Consider the following 18,399-nt stretch of genomic DNA (forward strand, 5'->3'; position numbering starts at 1 on the left):
ACGGTTGCATAATATGCCTGCATAAACAAAAACAAACAAACAAAAAAAAAAAAAAAAAAAAAAAAAAGACGAACAATTTGCAAACGTAATGGTCGACTGATATGGATTTTATCCATTTTTTTTTTTAACCTGTAAGACCTTCGTTCATCTTCGGAACACAAATTAATTTTTTTTTTTAATGAAATCGGGGAGCTTTCTGACCATGCATAGACAGCAATGCAAATGACACATTCTAACGGCCCAGGAAGGTAGTAATGACATCGATAAAATAGTCCATGTGACATCAGTGGTTCAACCTTAGAATACTTTTTGTGTTCAAAGAAAACAAAAATAACTTCTCTTGAGCGAGTTCTACATCAGAATGCCAGCTCCTGCATCAGCAGCACCACACACATGCGTCATGGTACGTGTCAGTTGAATTGGTGTGTCTATGGAGGGTCAGAAAGCTCTTAAATTTAAACAAAATTATCTTAATTTGTGTTCCGAAGATGAATGAAGGTCTTGCAGGTTTGGAACGACAAGAGGGTGAGTAATTAACAGAATTTAAAAATTGACAATTTTTATTTTTGGGTGAACTATTCCTTTAAAAATGCCAGTAAACTAATGTAGACAAATAATGGTTGCTTATACTTTTCTCAGACCCTGTTCAAATCCCATTTCCAGCTCTTTATCAGCCAAAGGGAGGAAAAAGGTATCTGGCAATGTCAGTAATTAAAAAAAAAAAGCCAAATATTTTTCCTGATATATCGGTCGACCACTACACAAAAGCCCTTTACACGTTAATTGTGGCAACCATAATCATAATCTTTAAATTTGTTCAATCAATTGTGCAGTCCTAACATTCACCATGTCTAAATTTCAGACAGGACACAAAAGCTAGACAGCAGATCTAAAGAAGCAAGAGAATGGAGACAGAGGATCTCTGTGCCATTCGTGAAATCCTAACAGGCTCCAGCATGCAACGGGCCAGTACAAACATAAGATCAGGCTTAAGGACCACACGTAAAGGAGACCAACAGAAAAAGGAAGAGACAAATGAAGATGGAAATAGCTGCAAGAAATGAGAAGATGAAAGCTGAAATTAGAGACTCACACACACAGACGCTCACACACGCACATACACAAGAACGCTCAGCGGCATGTGTTAGCTCATAACTGCATGTGCTCAAAGGGTGAAAGGCAGATCATTTTGTGCGATTACAGCGTAAGCCACTGGATAGAAGCTTTTCCCAGTGTGCACTGATTAGATAAAAGCGTGGCCTGAGTGGTGATGGCGTACGTTGGGATTGACACACACTACTCGTGCAGTGGAGAGGAAGCACTCACAGCCAACTTACAGGTACTAGTTTCCAATACCATTTTGAGGGAGACTATCCCAGTAGCGAGGGAGGAGGTTAAAGGGAGAGAGACGGGAAGAGGAGCAGAGAGGATGTAAGGTCAGGGAAGAAAAGAGCAGACAGATGTGACCCTGCTATGAGGTTAGAGGAGAAACAGGAGGAGTGATGCCACTGAAGATATTAGATCATTTCCATAAGGCTGTTGTTACATTAGTACCATATACTCAGATGTGAGTCTTGCCATTTGAGTTCACACCTGTTTATGAGCTTGTTTACACCTGGTATTAACAACTGTTGCATTTGATCCCATCAAGTGGTCAGCCAATTCTGTGTCTTGGTGAACACTTACAGGGATTTTTCACACAAACACGAAAATTCTCATTAATTATTCACCCTCATGTCGTTCCAAACCCGTAAGACCTTCGTTCATCTTCAGAATACAAATTAAGATATTTTTGATTAAATCTGAGAGCTTTCTGATTCTGCATAGACCAAGAAAGGTAGTAAGGACATCATTAAATAGTCCATGTGACATCTGTGCTTGAAGCTACGAGAATCTTTTTTGTAAGCAAAGAAAACAAAAATAACAACTTTATTCAACAACTTCTTCCGCATCAAGTCTTTGCACGTCTAAGACTGACACGGGCCTACTGGGCCTTTAACGTGTCAGTTGCACTTCCGTCTATGCAGGGTCAGAAAGCTCTCAGATTTCATAAAAAATATCTTATTTTGTGCTCCAAAGATAAACAAAGGTCTGAGAGGTTTGGAACAACATGACGGTGAATAATTAATGACAGAATTTTTATTTTTGAGTGAATTAACCCTTTAAAAGTCAAAAGACAAGGGGGATATCAGATTGTGATTTTTTGGATAAAAATTGCGACTGAGATTTCAAATGCAAGCAAGGAAAAATTATCCAGGTTTGCTATGACTGTTTGCAGGGCTGTACAATTTGGCCCAAATTTTGTGATTAAATATCAACACACAGGGCTCTACGCTTACTTTTCTTTTTAGGAGCACTTGCGCTCCCAACTTTAAAAATTTAAAAAGACAGTCAAAATTTTAGGAGCACCTTCTAACCACCTTATTTTTCCCATAAGAGTGGGTGCATACATTTTTTGTGTCTGGCTTCTGGTCTCATCCACTTCCAGCTATTTTTAGCTGCACAAAAAGCTTGTTTTGCTGCTTGATATTGCAAATTGGTGTGTCTTACCATATTATTTTAATGTATTATCTTAATTATGAACACACTGGTTTGTAGTGCAAACTGTTTTACCATTACTGCACTTCGATATTCTTCTCGTTATTTCCCTATGGTGGATTATGAACCGGACATCTAAAACATTACCAGAAAACAGCTTACTGCCGCACTGAAAAATAAGGTGGAAAAAAAAAAATCAGATCAAAAATTTGCCTTCCCATTACGAGGTGATATATGACTCAAAGTGAGTCATAATTTTTGCAATTTTTTTTTTTTTATAAAATAATATATTTTTTAAAATTATATTTTTATAAGCTTTTTAACATTTCTAATTAAAACAACAGAATAAGAGCAAGTAGAATAAGAATAAGTTACCAATCAAATGAAATCAGTATTAATAAACCAATCAAATTCATAAATTCATGTTGAGACTAATGTTTTGAATGTAACATTTTGAATATAGAAATATTAAATGATTTAAATAACTGCCAGTAGGTGGTGGCAAGATACTGATTTAATTATTGAATCATTTATTCATTTGATTTGTTTGAACAGCTGATTAACTCACAAATAAAGCAACTGACTGTCTTTATGAATGGGTAATTGAATCATTGACTCACTAGATTCATTTAAAAACGCACATTCATTCATAAACAAAACACTGCTGTGTTTAAATGGAGATGCGCAGCGGCTCAGTTGTGATTTGTTTCAAACTATTTTTGACAATGAAATAGAGCAAAATCAGGCAATTGTGTTATAGTCAGACAATGCAAGTCACTTAATATATTAACTTTAACTTTATTTAACTGTTGTATTAAATCAGTCTCATTTACAAACTCCCTTAATAATCATTAAAAGCTCTCACTCATCTTAGTTCATTACGGTCTCACAAAGTCCCATTATAATCAACGAAGCTCTCTACACCGCACAATGAATCTCTTATTTAAACTCTCTCTACACTTTTTTTTTTTTTAATCAAAGGATTCATGAGATCTGTCTGTGATGCATTACTCAACATTGCAAAAACACATAGCAACCTTTGAAGCTCCCATCAGCGCAAACACAAATATGCTGATCGGGTCAGCCGCACTGGTGCTCCTAAATATTTTTTCATAATCACACGCAGTGGTCGCACTGTAAAGCCCTGACACAGGAACAAAAATTATTATTACTACTACAAAGTTTTCTGTAAATGCCCAAATGGAATTTTTTCCCTTCAGTGTAGTTTAAACTATGTTTTCTAGACACATACAACCCCATTTACAGGTGACAGATGTTAAAAACCAGGTCTGAACAGCTCCTGAGAATCAGAGTTTTACAATACATGTGTGAAACTCTTGTGCTTGGGTGTCTGGTACCTTCTGATGACTTGGAGATTCCAGCAAATGCTGCTTTGATTTGTGTTCCTTCTCTGTGATCTCCCTCATTTTCAGGTTCACCTACAACACAAAGAAGGGGTTGTTATGATACATATAAAGAATTCATAATGAACATCTGAGGTTTATACAGCCTTTTTTTTTTTAAAAAGTGTTGGCATGATTAGACATGCTCGAGCCAAGGACTGAAAGCCCAATACAGGACTAGACAAATACAGGTAAGCTATTAGTACATCATGTAACACAATGTTTACTCAAACGTAACCTTCACAGCTGGGCAGTTTAAAAGTTAAGCTGTTATGATCACTTCTGATACACCAAGGATAGTTCTAATACAAACATGACTTCACCAAGGCTCACACCCTTAAAAATATACACAGATGCACACCTTGTTGATCCAGAACACCATAGCATCCTCAAGGTCAAAGGGGAGCTCCTTGGAGGCACTGAATGTGGAGAAACGCTTCACGCAGGTCACAACCTTCTCAATGCTGATCATCTCCACGGTGTAGGCCATCATCAAAGCATCGATCATGGGGATGTGGGAACTCTGTGCCACACAACAGAGAGAAAAACAAAAAAAGCATCACACTGCTGTATTAAATGTAGAATAAAGACCAAGAAAATATTGCATTTTAATCAACTTTATCAATTTTTATTTTTACAAATAAATTTGATGAATATGATGTATATTTGTAAATGTAAGATTGTCACACTAAACATTTTATCATCACAAGTTGCATGTTGTAACTTAATTTTTTAAATTACATACTACAAATAAATAAAATATGGTTATTACTATTATTATTAGCTGTTATAATCACCATACACTAAAGGCAAAAAATTTAAAAAGCTTTTTCGGAATGTTATACGATCCAGACTGTCTTTTACCTTTTCTTTTTTTCCCCCAAACAGGACATTGACAAATATGGTATTTCATAAGCTAGCAAAAGTAACATCCTTATACTCAAAGTCCTAATGTTTAAGGGAATGTTTAAGATTTTTCCCCAGACCAAGAAAGGTAAAAACGTGCACACAGTTCTGTGGGAATAATCACATCCTATTTAGCCCAAAGAAGGTCATACTGCTCTTAACAACAAAGTTCAGTAAATCTGCCAAAGTAAAGCACAGTCAAGATGAAGTAAGTAACATAATATTTCACATTTGTGATGAAAACCCCTTTACGTAACTTTCCTCATGCTGGCTACAATCCTGAACACTATCTCATGATTTGAATAAACTATTACAAAGTACACCAAGTATTTCATTACATTCAGTCTTTGTCTGAGACTATAAACTGTTATACAAAGCCCATCCAGTTACCATGGCAACCCCAACACCAGTCAACTACTGACTTGTTCGTACGGGCTCACAGTACACGTCAGCACAATCTCAGCAGACTGATTCCTGACTCAAGGCAATAGTGTCAGCAAACTTTCACAGAGTGTTTTTCTCAGATATGCATGTAAGACGTCTGACAAGCGTAAACCACAAGACTGGAATGTGAAGAGCTTTGGACTCAGATAAACACAGTAATAAAGCAGAAAAGCACACTATCACACTACTTCTACCATTTCTGCAGTGTGTACACTGCACAGTATGCAACTTTCATGAAATACTCAGATGACCTTACTACAATTGCCAATATGTGGATTATCCACCTTCTTCCTAATGAACAATCAATTTTAACAATCAATATACAATATATGAAAATATATAATGTATGTAATATATATATGAAATATTTTTCTATAAGAAAAAAAATACAACACAAACAGGGCATTTGTGGTCTGTTTTCCCAATGGAATGTACTAGGAATCTCTCATTTTTCCTGCCAAATCCTCAGGCCTTTTCCCAGGTTTGTTTTTGCACGGATGCTTTAAAATGTAATTGTTGTCGGCACCAATAGCCTTGTGGTTAGTGTGTAGATATATACAGTGCAGCTGCGCTCACGCCGACCCGAGTTCGATGTCCGTCTCGAGGTCCTTCACTGATCCCGCTCCCTCTCTGCCTAATACTTTCCTGTCATCTCTCTTCACGGTCCTATCGGAATAATAAAGTTAACAAAAAGCCCAAAAAATATAACTTTAAAACAAACAAAAAAAGTAATTGTAAATGTTACATCGAGCTTTAGGGGTTATTAGGTCCCTATAAAATCTGTTTTATTTTTTTCACAAATTCTTTTTTTTTTCCTGTTTTAATTTTTCTGAATTCCATTTTTTCCATTTTAATTTTTCTGGACTTTTATTTTTAATGGTTAAATTATATTTTATTAATCAAAAAAAATCAAGTCCAATCAATTAAAATTAAGAAACTTGTACAATTTAATATCAATTTAGTACAAAAAAAAATAAAAATACATGTGTAGGGCCCTATGAAACATTACATTTTTTTATCACCTTCTGTTTTATTGTAATCAAATTCTGTTTAAGAATGACTAATTATTAGGATGCATAAAAACAATTTATTAAAGTTTATTTTTACAATATTTACATTTGTCTGGTTATCAAATGAAGGCATAAAATACTAATTGAATTTATCTTTTAATCAAATGAAAATCAAAACTTTATTACTTGGCAAATGAAAGAAATATTGTGTGACTATACCTTAATAAAATAAAGTTTAGAAATAATAGTAGTAGTAGTATTACGTACATTCTACTAAACAATAATCATATATGTCTTCAAGTTAAACCAAACTTATATTTTGACAGGTTGCTATGAACACCTTTACATTTCTGTGTGTTTATGACATGACAACAGTTTCTCTCAAAAGAAACGGAAAAATGCTCAAGAAGAAACTTCATACTTCATAGCAGTTCCGGAAATGTTGTATTTGTGTACAAATTTACACATGTACATGTATTTATGTCATTTGGTGAGACACTGAAATCACCTTGAGCATCACGCGCACTTCAGTATGTGTATAGTAAACAAAACCACATGTCTGCGATATTCATATACACACGGCACGCAAAACATGAACGATTCATATTTAAAGTCTTTTTGCTCAGTATTTAGAGATACTAGTCCATATCATGATTTAAATTAAGTGTAATGACCTACTACTGATTAATTCATTCAAACTTCAGATTCTGGTATGAGAACTTGTAGCATTATCAGTAAATTACCAGTAATGTGCTCTGTGTGAATGCAGAATAAGATTATCGGTAGGAGCACGTAGAAAGCGCTGACGAATGAAGTCTGAACTTGTTTTCTATGTAAATATGCACTAGATGGACATCTTTGACCATTGTGCCTCGTCTCGCAGCTTCTTCAAAGCGTCACGCTCAAGACCCAGCACCCTCTTCCATTCATTAGGGCTGTGGTTCAGCAATTGGACACTATTATGCACATTTTGTGTTTATAAGCACCGTTTCTAAGAGTTAAAAAACATTCTTTTTGATCACCCCCTTATGCCTTATACTTCAAAAATTGGGAAACTGGACAGATAGTGAAACTAAAATGCTTCTACTCATGCAGGCAAATGAAGACAATTGTTTTAAAAATTGTTTCCGAAGACTGGCATCACAGAATTTACAGGCATTTTGGTGCTGAAGTGCAAATGGTCTCTTACCAATAAAAAGCCAGAACGCTGTTGCCTGTGTGAACAGTATATCTATGTATTTACTAATTACATTTTACAGCAATTTATTGGGATTGCTGTGTGAAAGTACTGCGTTGTACTTTCACACAACGCAATACTATCAGCTTGATCAATAAACTAGTATCTAGTAGGCCTGGGAATTGATTCCAAAAAGAATCGATTCCTCGATTCCGAGGCGTTGGGAATCGAGAGTCGATTCCAAAGGTCGATTCCGTCGGGGGAATCGACTCCCCACTCAGAACCGTTTTCAGTTCAAACAAAGCTTATATGGGCGCCTCTCAAACGAACGGCTGCATCATACGAAGGTTGCATATCTTGGCTGCTGTCATCAAACGTCGCTGAACGTTGATTCACGAAAATAAACTGAATGAAAGGAGTCTGCACTGTGCATATCTGAGTTTGAAGATGCAGCTTTGCTCGTTAATAATGATTAGAAGTCTGATTCGTTTCCACAAAAAGGTTCTTTTGGATAGATCGTTTTAATGAACCAGTTCAAAAATGATTCAGAAGTTATTTTACGGTGGAACTGGCTTATGTTGTCCACATGAGCGCTGCACAAAAGAATAGATCATGACGTGATCGAGGGTCTTGATCCTATTTCCATCTTAAATAAAAAGCTATTTTTAACCTTTCTATCAGCCTGTGATCATTTTGAAAGCACCGATAAGTGAGCACAGATAAGTGGCGGAGAGTGAGCGTCTGACTGACAGATAAACCACAAGCTCTTATAGCAATGTTGTTGTTAATGTTCTGGTTATTTTGTTTCAGTGTACAGTTTGTTAATTTTGTGCAACGCATACGGTTGAAGTAACATCATTCAGCTGAACCGTACACGTCTTGTTTCATTCATGCAATAAACGCATGTACACTGCTGTGGGCTATGACTAATTTCATGGGCAACGCAGATAATAATAATTTAAATACAGAAATGTATCATAATTTATAAAAACAAAGCTTCATATTATGAAAAGGTTACTTTCTAAGATCCTACAGTGATGGCGAAATTAGGTTCCTCCAATCTAAAAAAACAAGAATCGAAGAAGAATCGAAAACAACAGTGAGGAATCGATTCTTGGAATCGAATCCCATCAATCCCAGAACCAGGAATCGGAATCGGACTTGATTCCAAAATTTTCGGAATCGAACAGCCCTAGTATCTAGCAACTGAACCAGTAGAAATATCAACTTAAAAAAAAAAAAAAAAAACCTCATAATTTGATCAAAATACTCACAGCTGAAACTACATCATGAATTAACGCTTCTGCATTTGACATTGAGAGCGTAGGTCATAATTTAGATTTAGAATTTTTAAGCTGGAAAAATGCAGTTTTACAAACGCTAGAAATGGCTTTCAAAAGACTGCCATCACATCGCACACCTAGGTTCTTAACTGATGACAAAGAATTGACAGAGCAGCCATCAGGTGTTAGACAGTGTTCTAAGTTTTTGGTCTGATAATCAATAACTATTTTTTAGAACTTAGCAGCAAGAAATTACTAGTCATCCAGTTTTTTTTAGATCAACTATGTATTCCGTTTTTCAAATTGGTATGCTTTACCAGGCCGCAAAAAAATATAGAGCGGAGTATCACAAGCATATCAGTGAAAGCTAACAGCATGTTTCCTGATGATATCTCCCAAGGGTAACATGTAAAACGTGAAAAAAGCAGCAGCCCTAGTGTTAAGCCTTGTGGTACTCAAGTTGAAAACGGTCATGCTGCTTAACATTTTTGAAGAAATAGTGACCGATTCTTTCAAAATTATTTTTTTGCTCTGTAAATTGATCAAAAATAACAAACATATCCTTGACGAATAAAAGCATTAATTTGATCCCAAACTCATGAATGGTAGTGTACAATGAAGCAAGCAATGCTAGTATTTCATTCCAAATTTGCCTGTGTGTGCAGTTACATAACAGGATTTAGTGGTCAACCAAATTTAGTGGTCAGTCCAAATGGCATTAAACATTCATGTCACGACATGTAGCAGATAATACAAAAGCTGCAATGAGACTTCAAAAGAGTATGGTCCCTAAGGATGAAATTAACACAGAAGCATCTACACTTAACTAAATAGGATGTGAAACATTATTTTCATATTACAGTATATACAAATCATTCACACAGCACAAAGCTATACTAAACTATATTAAAAACAGCACTGTGTCAAAGGTTGTAAACCACTGTTTTGACTTTCATTAGTGATTGTACTGCCTTCCAAAAACGTAATGCAACGCATGCAGCACTGATGCAATTACACTGGTTCAGGGCAAACAAATGACACCTATGCCTTTTAAAGTCAGTAAGCTGTATCTACACGCCTCACAAAGCCATTCTGTTCAGTCTAACAGGTTTGTGTGGATCACACCATACTAAGCTCTGTACAGGGTGTGGGCTCGACCACAAAGATTTGCATTTGAATTGATAAAAGCACGAATGAGTGTACAATGCTGATTCACCAGCATCAGTGATTGCCATTCAATGGAGGAAGCACATCACTGGCTGAAAGAATACGGCAGCAAATCAGTGAAATCCACTCCGCACTGTGTTACTTTCGCTCAAGCGCTGATCTCACTAATTGTTTGGACAGGTGATTGTAGTAAAACACATGCTGGATATGCCAACAATAGCAGCTTTCTCTCATCAGTGCAGGAGATATCTGCAACAGGAAGAGCTCTGCAAACCACAGTTTCCATGTCACACTTGCTTTTTCTTTGTCTGGATTTGGACTGTAATTAGTACTTGCTAAGACAACCATCACTATTATCATTTCTTCCTCCAGATAAAACGCTGGTGCTGCCGCTTGTGCTATGCATGCGAATAATGCCTCAAATCACGCAGCTTATTGAAAAGACTGTTGCTATTACTACTTTATAATAGAATTATATTTTTTGCCCTATTCAGACGGGACTAGTTTTTTAGAAAGGGTCATTAGAGAAATTTGTTTCACCAACACATTTTGCAATTTTTATCCCTTGCCTAGAAAACACACAGTAATACAACCCAGCCATATCTTGGCAGAAGAATATCAGAGATTTGGGGATGGGCTCTTTTGACCTGGGGCTGAGTACTGAGGTCCATACGGGACCCCCACCATATCTTGGCAGCAGAACATCAGAGATCTGGGGGTAGGGATTTTTGACTTCTGGCAGTGTACAAAAGCAAACATCTCAGCCGTGACTTCCACTAGCAAGCAAAACAAATAGAAAATGTAAAAATGTAGTTGGGGACTGCTAAGCGAAAATATACAATTGGACTACAATTCTGAATACTAGCATATTTCTCTATATAACACTTATTATATACAAAAAAACCTAACATTAAAAAAAAAACCCACCTAACATTAAAACTTTTAAATACACTTTACATTGCAATAATTTCACATTCAATCTTCAAATTAACACATGTATATTTTTAATATTTGTTAAAAAAAAAAAGTTATGACTGAACGTGAGTATCACCTTAATGTACTGATACCAATATTACTGATGTATCTAGGAAATTGTTCTTTTTTTCCTAATATTTGACCACTGACTATAGACCTTTTTCCTGAGTAAACGATGAGTGCTGCCATTACGAATTCTAACTTCCAATTGGATGCTGTTCTGTTCCGGTCATCTGCACACTTGTTAAACTTTGAGGAGTGAGGCACTGACAAATGACAGTCATCACGACATTACAAAGTGATGGCGCTATGGAGCCACGTGCTTTTTAGAAACATTTTAATAGGTTTAACATTAGATTATCAACTCGGAATATACATTAATTTGACTACAAACGCTGGACACCGGAAATGCTAAGCATCCTTCCGGTTAAGTCAGGCTGACTTCCACTTCAGGAAAAACATCTATAGCCATTCTACATTACAGTATAACTGAGAGCTACCAATTTTAACACTTATTATACTTTAAAAAAATAACTTCTGATTTAAGTAAACTTAAAACAATCTTCACATAAATGTTTTTTTTTTTTTTTTTTTTTTTTTTTACCTGTGCCCTTTACCAAGTAGGAAATATACAGAAATTGAATAAAGTTATCAAACACTAAATTAAATATAGATGAATCCTTAAAGCTACGAAATTTATTGATTTCCCCTATTTGTTCTTTGATTAATGGACATCATCAGGTTATTAGGTTATTTGGCTGCTATTTCTTTAAGAGCTGCTGCTGCTGAATGCAAGACGGATCTGACACGCATCCTTGTAGTTTCATTTTAACATGCAATTTAACATGATACAGGCTACAGCACGCGCCACCGCATTTGTGCATGCAACTGAAGCGTATGACTGACAGGACAGGTAAATTTGTTTTACTGACATACGGCCTGACAAAATCTCATCTAACCGCAGTTCACTGTTGTTCTACTGAAACTTTCTTGTCACCTGTACCTATCCCCGTGCTCATTTGACTAGTGCCTTGCGCTGAAGTGAAGTTGGACTGCACATCTAAAAAGTCTCCTATTTGATGTGGTTGTAAAGACGTTGTGACTAAATAAAAACACTTCTTGTCAAGACAAGAGAAAAGAGACAAAAGCAGCAGTTGTGAGTGGGGTGGCCAACCCTAACCCCACCCCTGCGATAACTGTGTTAACTATTATTAATCACCTCTGTCAACGTGCTGATTTTGACAGCACTATAATAAATACATTATCACATACGTACACATTTCATACATTACGCTTACTGCAAAAATAGTATGAGCAGTGTTCCAAACACATCCAAAGATATAAAATGACATAACACATTTTGAATGCATCATTGACGCACCATTTTGATTGGCTGGCAGGTCAGATCTGAATCGGTGACAGGCGTGTCATCGCCCTCCATGACATAGATGCCTTTGCGAGACAAGGCCTGGATTACTGACTGGTGGGACTGCAGAGAGGCCACCTGGTCTCCTTTGAGAATGAGGGCGCACACGCGACAGTACAGCTCACAGGACAGCAGTAACCGGATCACCGGGGGCTTAATGTGCTCCTGGTCATACTGGTCTGTGTAGAAAGGGTCTCGCAGGTCCTCTGGGATGTGATCTGATGGGAGGAGAAAACAATAAATTAAGATATAAAGAAATCAAGCCGCTGATGAAATACTAAGGCTGTTTTCAACAGTTACGATCGCTACAACTCTGCTGCGTCTGGCATTAGTCGCAATCTGCCAGCAATCCCCTGCTTTGTTGCCATCTAATGCACTATGTGCTAGACAATAGCGTGATGGTGTGAAAAGCAAGCCACAGGGCTCTACTCTCTTCACGAGATCTCCTGTGCAGACGCAGATGAGCTGTGGCAGCTGGGGTCCGGCTGCAACCACAAAGCTCAAACAGAGGGGAGAAAGGCCAGACATGTCCCAGTCTAGCCTAGCTATTGCTCCATCCACACCCATCACATATACATCCACACCCTCTGCATGTGTATCCCCCAGGAGAAGCATATCATTAAACATGAAGGCACTGGGTCCAATAATCCATCATGCATTTATGCACACACACCTGCCCCCTCTGATGTACCACGTGGAGCTGTCTGCTTTGTTCCAAACCAGCATGTCTGCCACAAGCAGAGGTTGTTTCTTAGGTTGTAATATATCAAAGCATGTATATAAGACTTAAAGCATGAATATTATACAATCATGACACAGGAAAACAATCCTAACATTGCATTAATGTGCACAGGGATGTCTATTTACAGCTGGCATACAATAATAAATGATCTTCAAGGTATGTATATGAATGTATAAATGTAGAATCTACATTATGTCCTATAAGAGATCAGCATTTCTTGCAAAAGACATGACAGTCTTTAATAAGGACCTCAGTTGCAATCATTTGCATTTATCCTGAACCTCAGATTAAAAAAAAAAACAAAAAACGGAGTGGACATTCAAAAGGACATTCAAAGCAGTGATTAGCAGAATGCAAAGAAGCCCTCCAAATCTGGGCCACTTCTGACAGTAAAGTGGCACATGGCCTTCATCGCCATTCAGGCCAATTACTGGGCCGAAACAACTCCGCTTTAACTGCAGCTTTACTGAAGGGAATATCCTGAATAACAGCGGAGCGAGGATGGGGGAAAAAAGGACAAAGAACTCCACAATAATGGTAGGATAAACTGTATTTGAACCACAACCCACAAACAAGCACATATCTGATCCTTCAAGAAACGCAATAAATCACCTCCCATATTTACATAATAAATTGATATCCATGTTATTATTGTTACTCATTACTATTATGGCAAACTGACACACCCTGCATAGACAGTTCAGATAATTAAACATTCAACAGCAGAGAGAGACAGTTTCCTCAGCTTTAAAACAAGGTCAGAAGTCTTACACGCCACATTTCTGTTTCAGCCACTGATGATGGCAGACTGGGGTGCCTTTTTGTTAAAGGGGGTACAGGTCACATATCAGTGCACGCTTGAATACATCCTCCAATAGGATTTCATTATACAGTGCCAGTCTTATGAGGTGATCTAACATGAGCCATATGCTCGAACAGATCTTGCGTGCAACTCTTCTGGGTTAATACCATGAATCAACACTGAATCAATTGATACATGACAAGAAAAAGTGATTAAAAAGTTCCACCCATTAGAAGTTTGATGTAATTTGGCCACACACAGCACTGCTCATATGTAACAGTCATTAGTGACTGATACTAGAGCAGAGGCTAAAAATATATCTGAAGCAAATATGGCTGCTGGTCATTGCTTTTTCCATATGCAGGTATTCAGACTGTTAACTCAGAGTACAGAATGAATAATTATGCCTAGTTATCTGTGCACGACCACAAGTCAAATGCATCCTAAACACTGCCATTGTACATATTTGATCATTACACACGTCAAAGAAACAGGAAAGCTTCCTATTTTATGCATAAAGTGTGCATGTTCACTTGAACCAGGTTTGATGTTTTATGTGCCATGACTGAAAGTACTGAAAGGTATTGTATGGCTTCAGAAGTATTGCAATGTAATGCACAAGCTGATGTACTTTTATGCTAACTCCTATTAGGGCAACTAAACGAAGACAGAATTACTAATCTTGGAGGGAATTATTAACTTATGAACAGATGAATAAATGCTTTTTAAAAAAAAGAAAAAATTAACATATACAAACATAATACACTTCTTTGGACAGAACTAACAAAACTGACTCTTAATGCCCTTTGCATACAGCGAATGCTCCATATCTGCTGACAGGGGGTCGCTGGCATTAGGAAAACTCTTCCTGTTCATCCACAACATTTCAATAGTGCAAGCACTGCAGATGGGACAAATGCTTGTGGATCCTCACTGTCAAATACCACAACAGTGGACTCAGACTGCTGCCCTCTCATCCAAAACAACTACACTCCCCCATAAATCCCACAGACTGCTACTTCGAAGATATTTACATGATTAAACTGGACAAAACAATAAAATAAGGGTGATCAGGCCTTCTCAGAAATAATATTTGTAGGGCATATATTGTAGTAGATACATTTGTTATATTTCTTGACCTGTCAAGTTGAGTAGTATTTCCATAAACCCTAACTGGTATTTGTTTTGTGTACTGCTTAAAGGGATAGTTCACCCAGAATAATAGTCTGTCATTAACTACTCACCCTCATGTTGTTCCAAACTGTAAGACCTTCGTTCATATTCAGAACATTAAGATATTTTTTTATTTAGTCAATCTCTTTACTATCTTTCTGGGCCCTGAACATGGTTGGACCCTTGCGGTCTCTTACAGGTTTGGAATGACATGAGGGTCAGTAATTAATAACAAAACTTTTAATTTTTGGGTGATATATCTCTTAAAAAAAATTTAAAAAAATAAAAAATAAATCAGTGCCCTATAAATGACAATAACAAATAGTACTGTGTATATGTATATATATATATATATATATATATATATATATATATATATATATATATATATTTATTTTTTATTTTTTTTTTTTTTTTTTAACATACCCTGACCATTTCTGTATGATAGCAACACCGTATACTGTATATTTAATTCTTACAAGTGAAGACTATGCAGTGTTTTATGTTACATCTGATCGCTATTTTCAACTTGTGTAGTATTTTCTTAAATACTGCTGTTAGATAGACATATACAGAGCTACTTAATTTCCTGTTGCGTTCAACTGTCTTTTATTTTCTTTTTTTTTATTATTATTACTGACTGCTGTTGTATTCAATAATTATAATTAATTTATTTATTTTACTGTGGTATCAAAATTGGTATAAAATAATTCTGAAATTTCAGTGGTATCGAAAACATTGGTATCGTAACGACCTTGTTTTCAGTTTAAAAAAAAAAAAAGTAGTACCATGCTACTTTCATGTTAGTTAAGATATTTATCATGGTATTCTTGGAAATACTATGTAAATAACCTGGAAAATTACTTTCAGCAGCATCCAAAGGACCACAGTTTTATCATCTGATACCAGTTCAGTTCAGTGTCTCCATGCTTTTGTTGTAAGGTGAGGCAGAGTGGAAATACCATGGTATAATATCCAAATATCATACCATGGTATCCTTTGAAGTACTATGTAAAGACCATAGTACGTGTTTAAGTAGTGTGGAAATACCATTTTGGACATGTAACACACCTAAGTTAATGATTCCCATAATTATTGCTCAATACCATAGTACAGTGATGGTATCAGGTGGCAATACCATAGGGGAGCAGCAGCACACATCTTCTGTCTGTCTAGCCAGCTGTCTTTGATTACATATCACACAGAGTCGCTTAATAAATAAAGAGTCCCGTTTTCATTCATAAACACAGTCAAACCAACTCACCGATACCGAAGGCTTTGGCGAAGAGCCATCGCAGATTAGCCGCTATTTTGGCTCGGGCTGAATCATACATTTCCAGCGGCACGATCTCCAGCGCCTCGCCCGCCGCCTCCATCTTTCTGCGGGCGCTGTCAGCACCCAGCTCCGCGTCCATCCTGCGACCACCGTCTGCAAACACACAAGCAAAAGCACATTCAAACAACCTTAACGACTCTCTTTTGAGGGCATGCGGCGTTTCATAAGCTGCATGTCAAGCATTGGTGTGTCAGGAGCTTTGGAGCAATAACTCAGTTCTTTAGCGTCCAAGCTAGCTAGCACACGAGAAGCTTTTATTCAAACACTACACACTAAAAATTGTAATAATCATAATCCCAGACAAAAGCGACATGTAACGTTACATTTGTTACAAACAACTACTGAACAAAACAAACCTGACCGCCTGGATCCTGACAAGATAAGCTAGTCTGTGATTAGTTTATATGCAAAGTAACTAGCTAGCCGTCGCCCAGGTAGCTAATAAAGATTATAATAATTTATTAAATGTTCAAACACTCACATGGAGAGGTAGATTTAACCATTTCTGAGAGCTGCTGTGCAGACCGTAAGCTGGTTTGCATGTTTTGACTGAAATACAGTTAACAGCAGCTAACAGCTAATGCTGCTTAATGAGATGAGGACTAGCAACCCGCAGCTAAACAACAGCCCCTTTGTCAGCAATTAATGAAAACAGCCACATTTACCGCCACGTACCTTCCAGATAATGAACTATCAACAATCCACTCTGGCAAATCTGTGGGTGAGAAATGAGAGAAAAGGGTAAAAGGCTCCGGCGGGAATCATGAGGCCACGTTTAGTCCGAGCAGATACGAGTGTCGGTGGATGAATGACAAACCCTTGTGAGTGTGTTACAGCCTTCACTACCACCACACTTCAAAATAACAGCAACAAACAAACCGTGTAAATGTAGTTTAAAATACGAATTATTCACGATGTGCTCTTGTATATGAGAGTTATGCAGATAGATATTGTTATTAGGCCTAAGGTTGTGTTTTGTTGAGAAAAGCACGCACCTGTTTTACCTGTGTTTTTAAAAGATAACTGGAAATGCTTCTAGGATGACGCTAAATTCTTATGGAGGTGAGCTGAGCTCTTGATCTTTCCTAATTATATCACGATAATTGTTTGGTCTATTATTTTTTGGTAATGTTTTGGACATTCCAGACATATGGGTCAAGTCAATCAGGTTACACATAATGAGCATCACTGATAACACAGTGTGTTTTTACTGGTTTTTATTGCCCTGTCTGTGAGTTGTGATAGCCAGTTATAAAATGTATTATTTGCAGATGAATTTATGAAGCAATACAAAATATTCAAACTAGGTACTGTAACAATGAGATACAAGTGTGATATCCAGTTTATTTATTCATCTATTTCATTATGCTCACTGAAGTGTTTATGTATGTATTTATTTAATTAGCTATTTATTTGCCATCTTTAAGCAGCAAACAAAATATTTGTATTTATCAATTTGTATATATGGGTCAAAGACGGAAAGGGATTTTAAAGCATTAAAATAATAAATGTATAATACAGTTTTTTCTGTATATTAGAATGTGTCCTGTTTCATTCATTTAGAGAGGAAAAAAAAGACATTTTTCATAAATTTTTACCATGATTTACAGAAGACACTGAATGTCATTCAGTGAAACAATAGGTAAAAAATCTTGTCAGGCATATTTAAAAGAGGATTTAAAACAAGAATCATTAGATGATGTTAAAAGGCTTAATTAAAATAATTATTTGTCATTTTACAAATCCTTGCCTTCAAACCACTAGGTTTTGTCAGCAGTCTTAAATCATTTAAATAATAATAAAATTTAGTATGATCACTTTTTCTTTTATATATTTCAATAAGTATAGGTTTAAATAAATATGTTGTTTCATTTTTACATGAATATCTGTTACACTGACAACAGAATATTGTTTCACCCAATTTATGACTTTTTATTTTCAAAAATTGTTATTTGAAACTTTAAACTAAACACTATACTTGCATTTAATATACTTATATATATATATATATATATAT

At 36.4% G+C, this 18,399-nt stretch overlaps 1 protein-coding gene across 3 annotated transcripts in view; it reads right to left on the reverse strand.

The window, feature by feature from the left end:
- Nucleotides 1-17,014, reverse strand: part of camsap1b (calmodulin regulated spectrin-associated protein 1b) — a 30,709-nt gene extending 13,695 nt beyond the window's left edge. For 2 of the 3 annotated variants that reach the window (XM_051109721.1, XM_051109720.1), the window contains exons 1-6: nt 16,864-17,014; nt 16,311-16,475; nt 12,285-12,547; nt 4,303-4,464; nt 3,897-3,977; nt 1,338-1,370 (exon numbers count right to left, since the gene is read on the reverse strand). In XM_051109721.1, coding sequence (XP_050965678.1) covers nt 1,338-1,370; nt 3,897-3,977; nt 4,303-4,464; nt 12,285-12,547; nt 16,311-16,475; nt 16,864-16,924 — 765 coding nt within the window. In that variant the 5' untranslated portion in view covers nt 16,925-17,014. The remainder of the gene's footprint in view (nt 1-1,337; nt 1,371-3,896; nt 3,978-4,302; nt 4,465-12,284; nt 12,548-16,310; nt 16,476-16,863) is intronic. The other variant, XM_051109722.1, reaches the window with a different exon arrangement.
- Between the last annotated feature and the right edge of the window lie 1,385 nt (nt 17,015-18,399).

The sequence above is a fragment of the Labeo rohita genome, chromosome 5, assembly GCF_022985175.1.
Source record: "Labeo rohita strain BAU-BD-2019 chromosome 5, IGBB_LRoh.1.0, whole genome shotgun sequence".
Taxonomy (NCBI): Eukaryota; Metazoa; Chordata; class Actinopteri; order Cypriniformes; family Cyprinidae; genus Labeo; species Labeo rohita.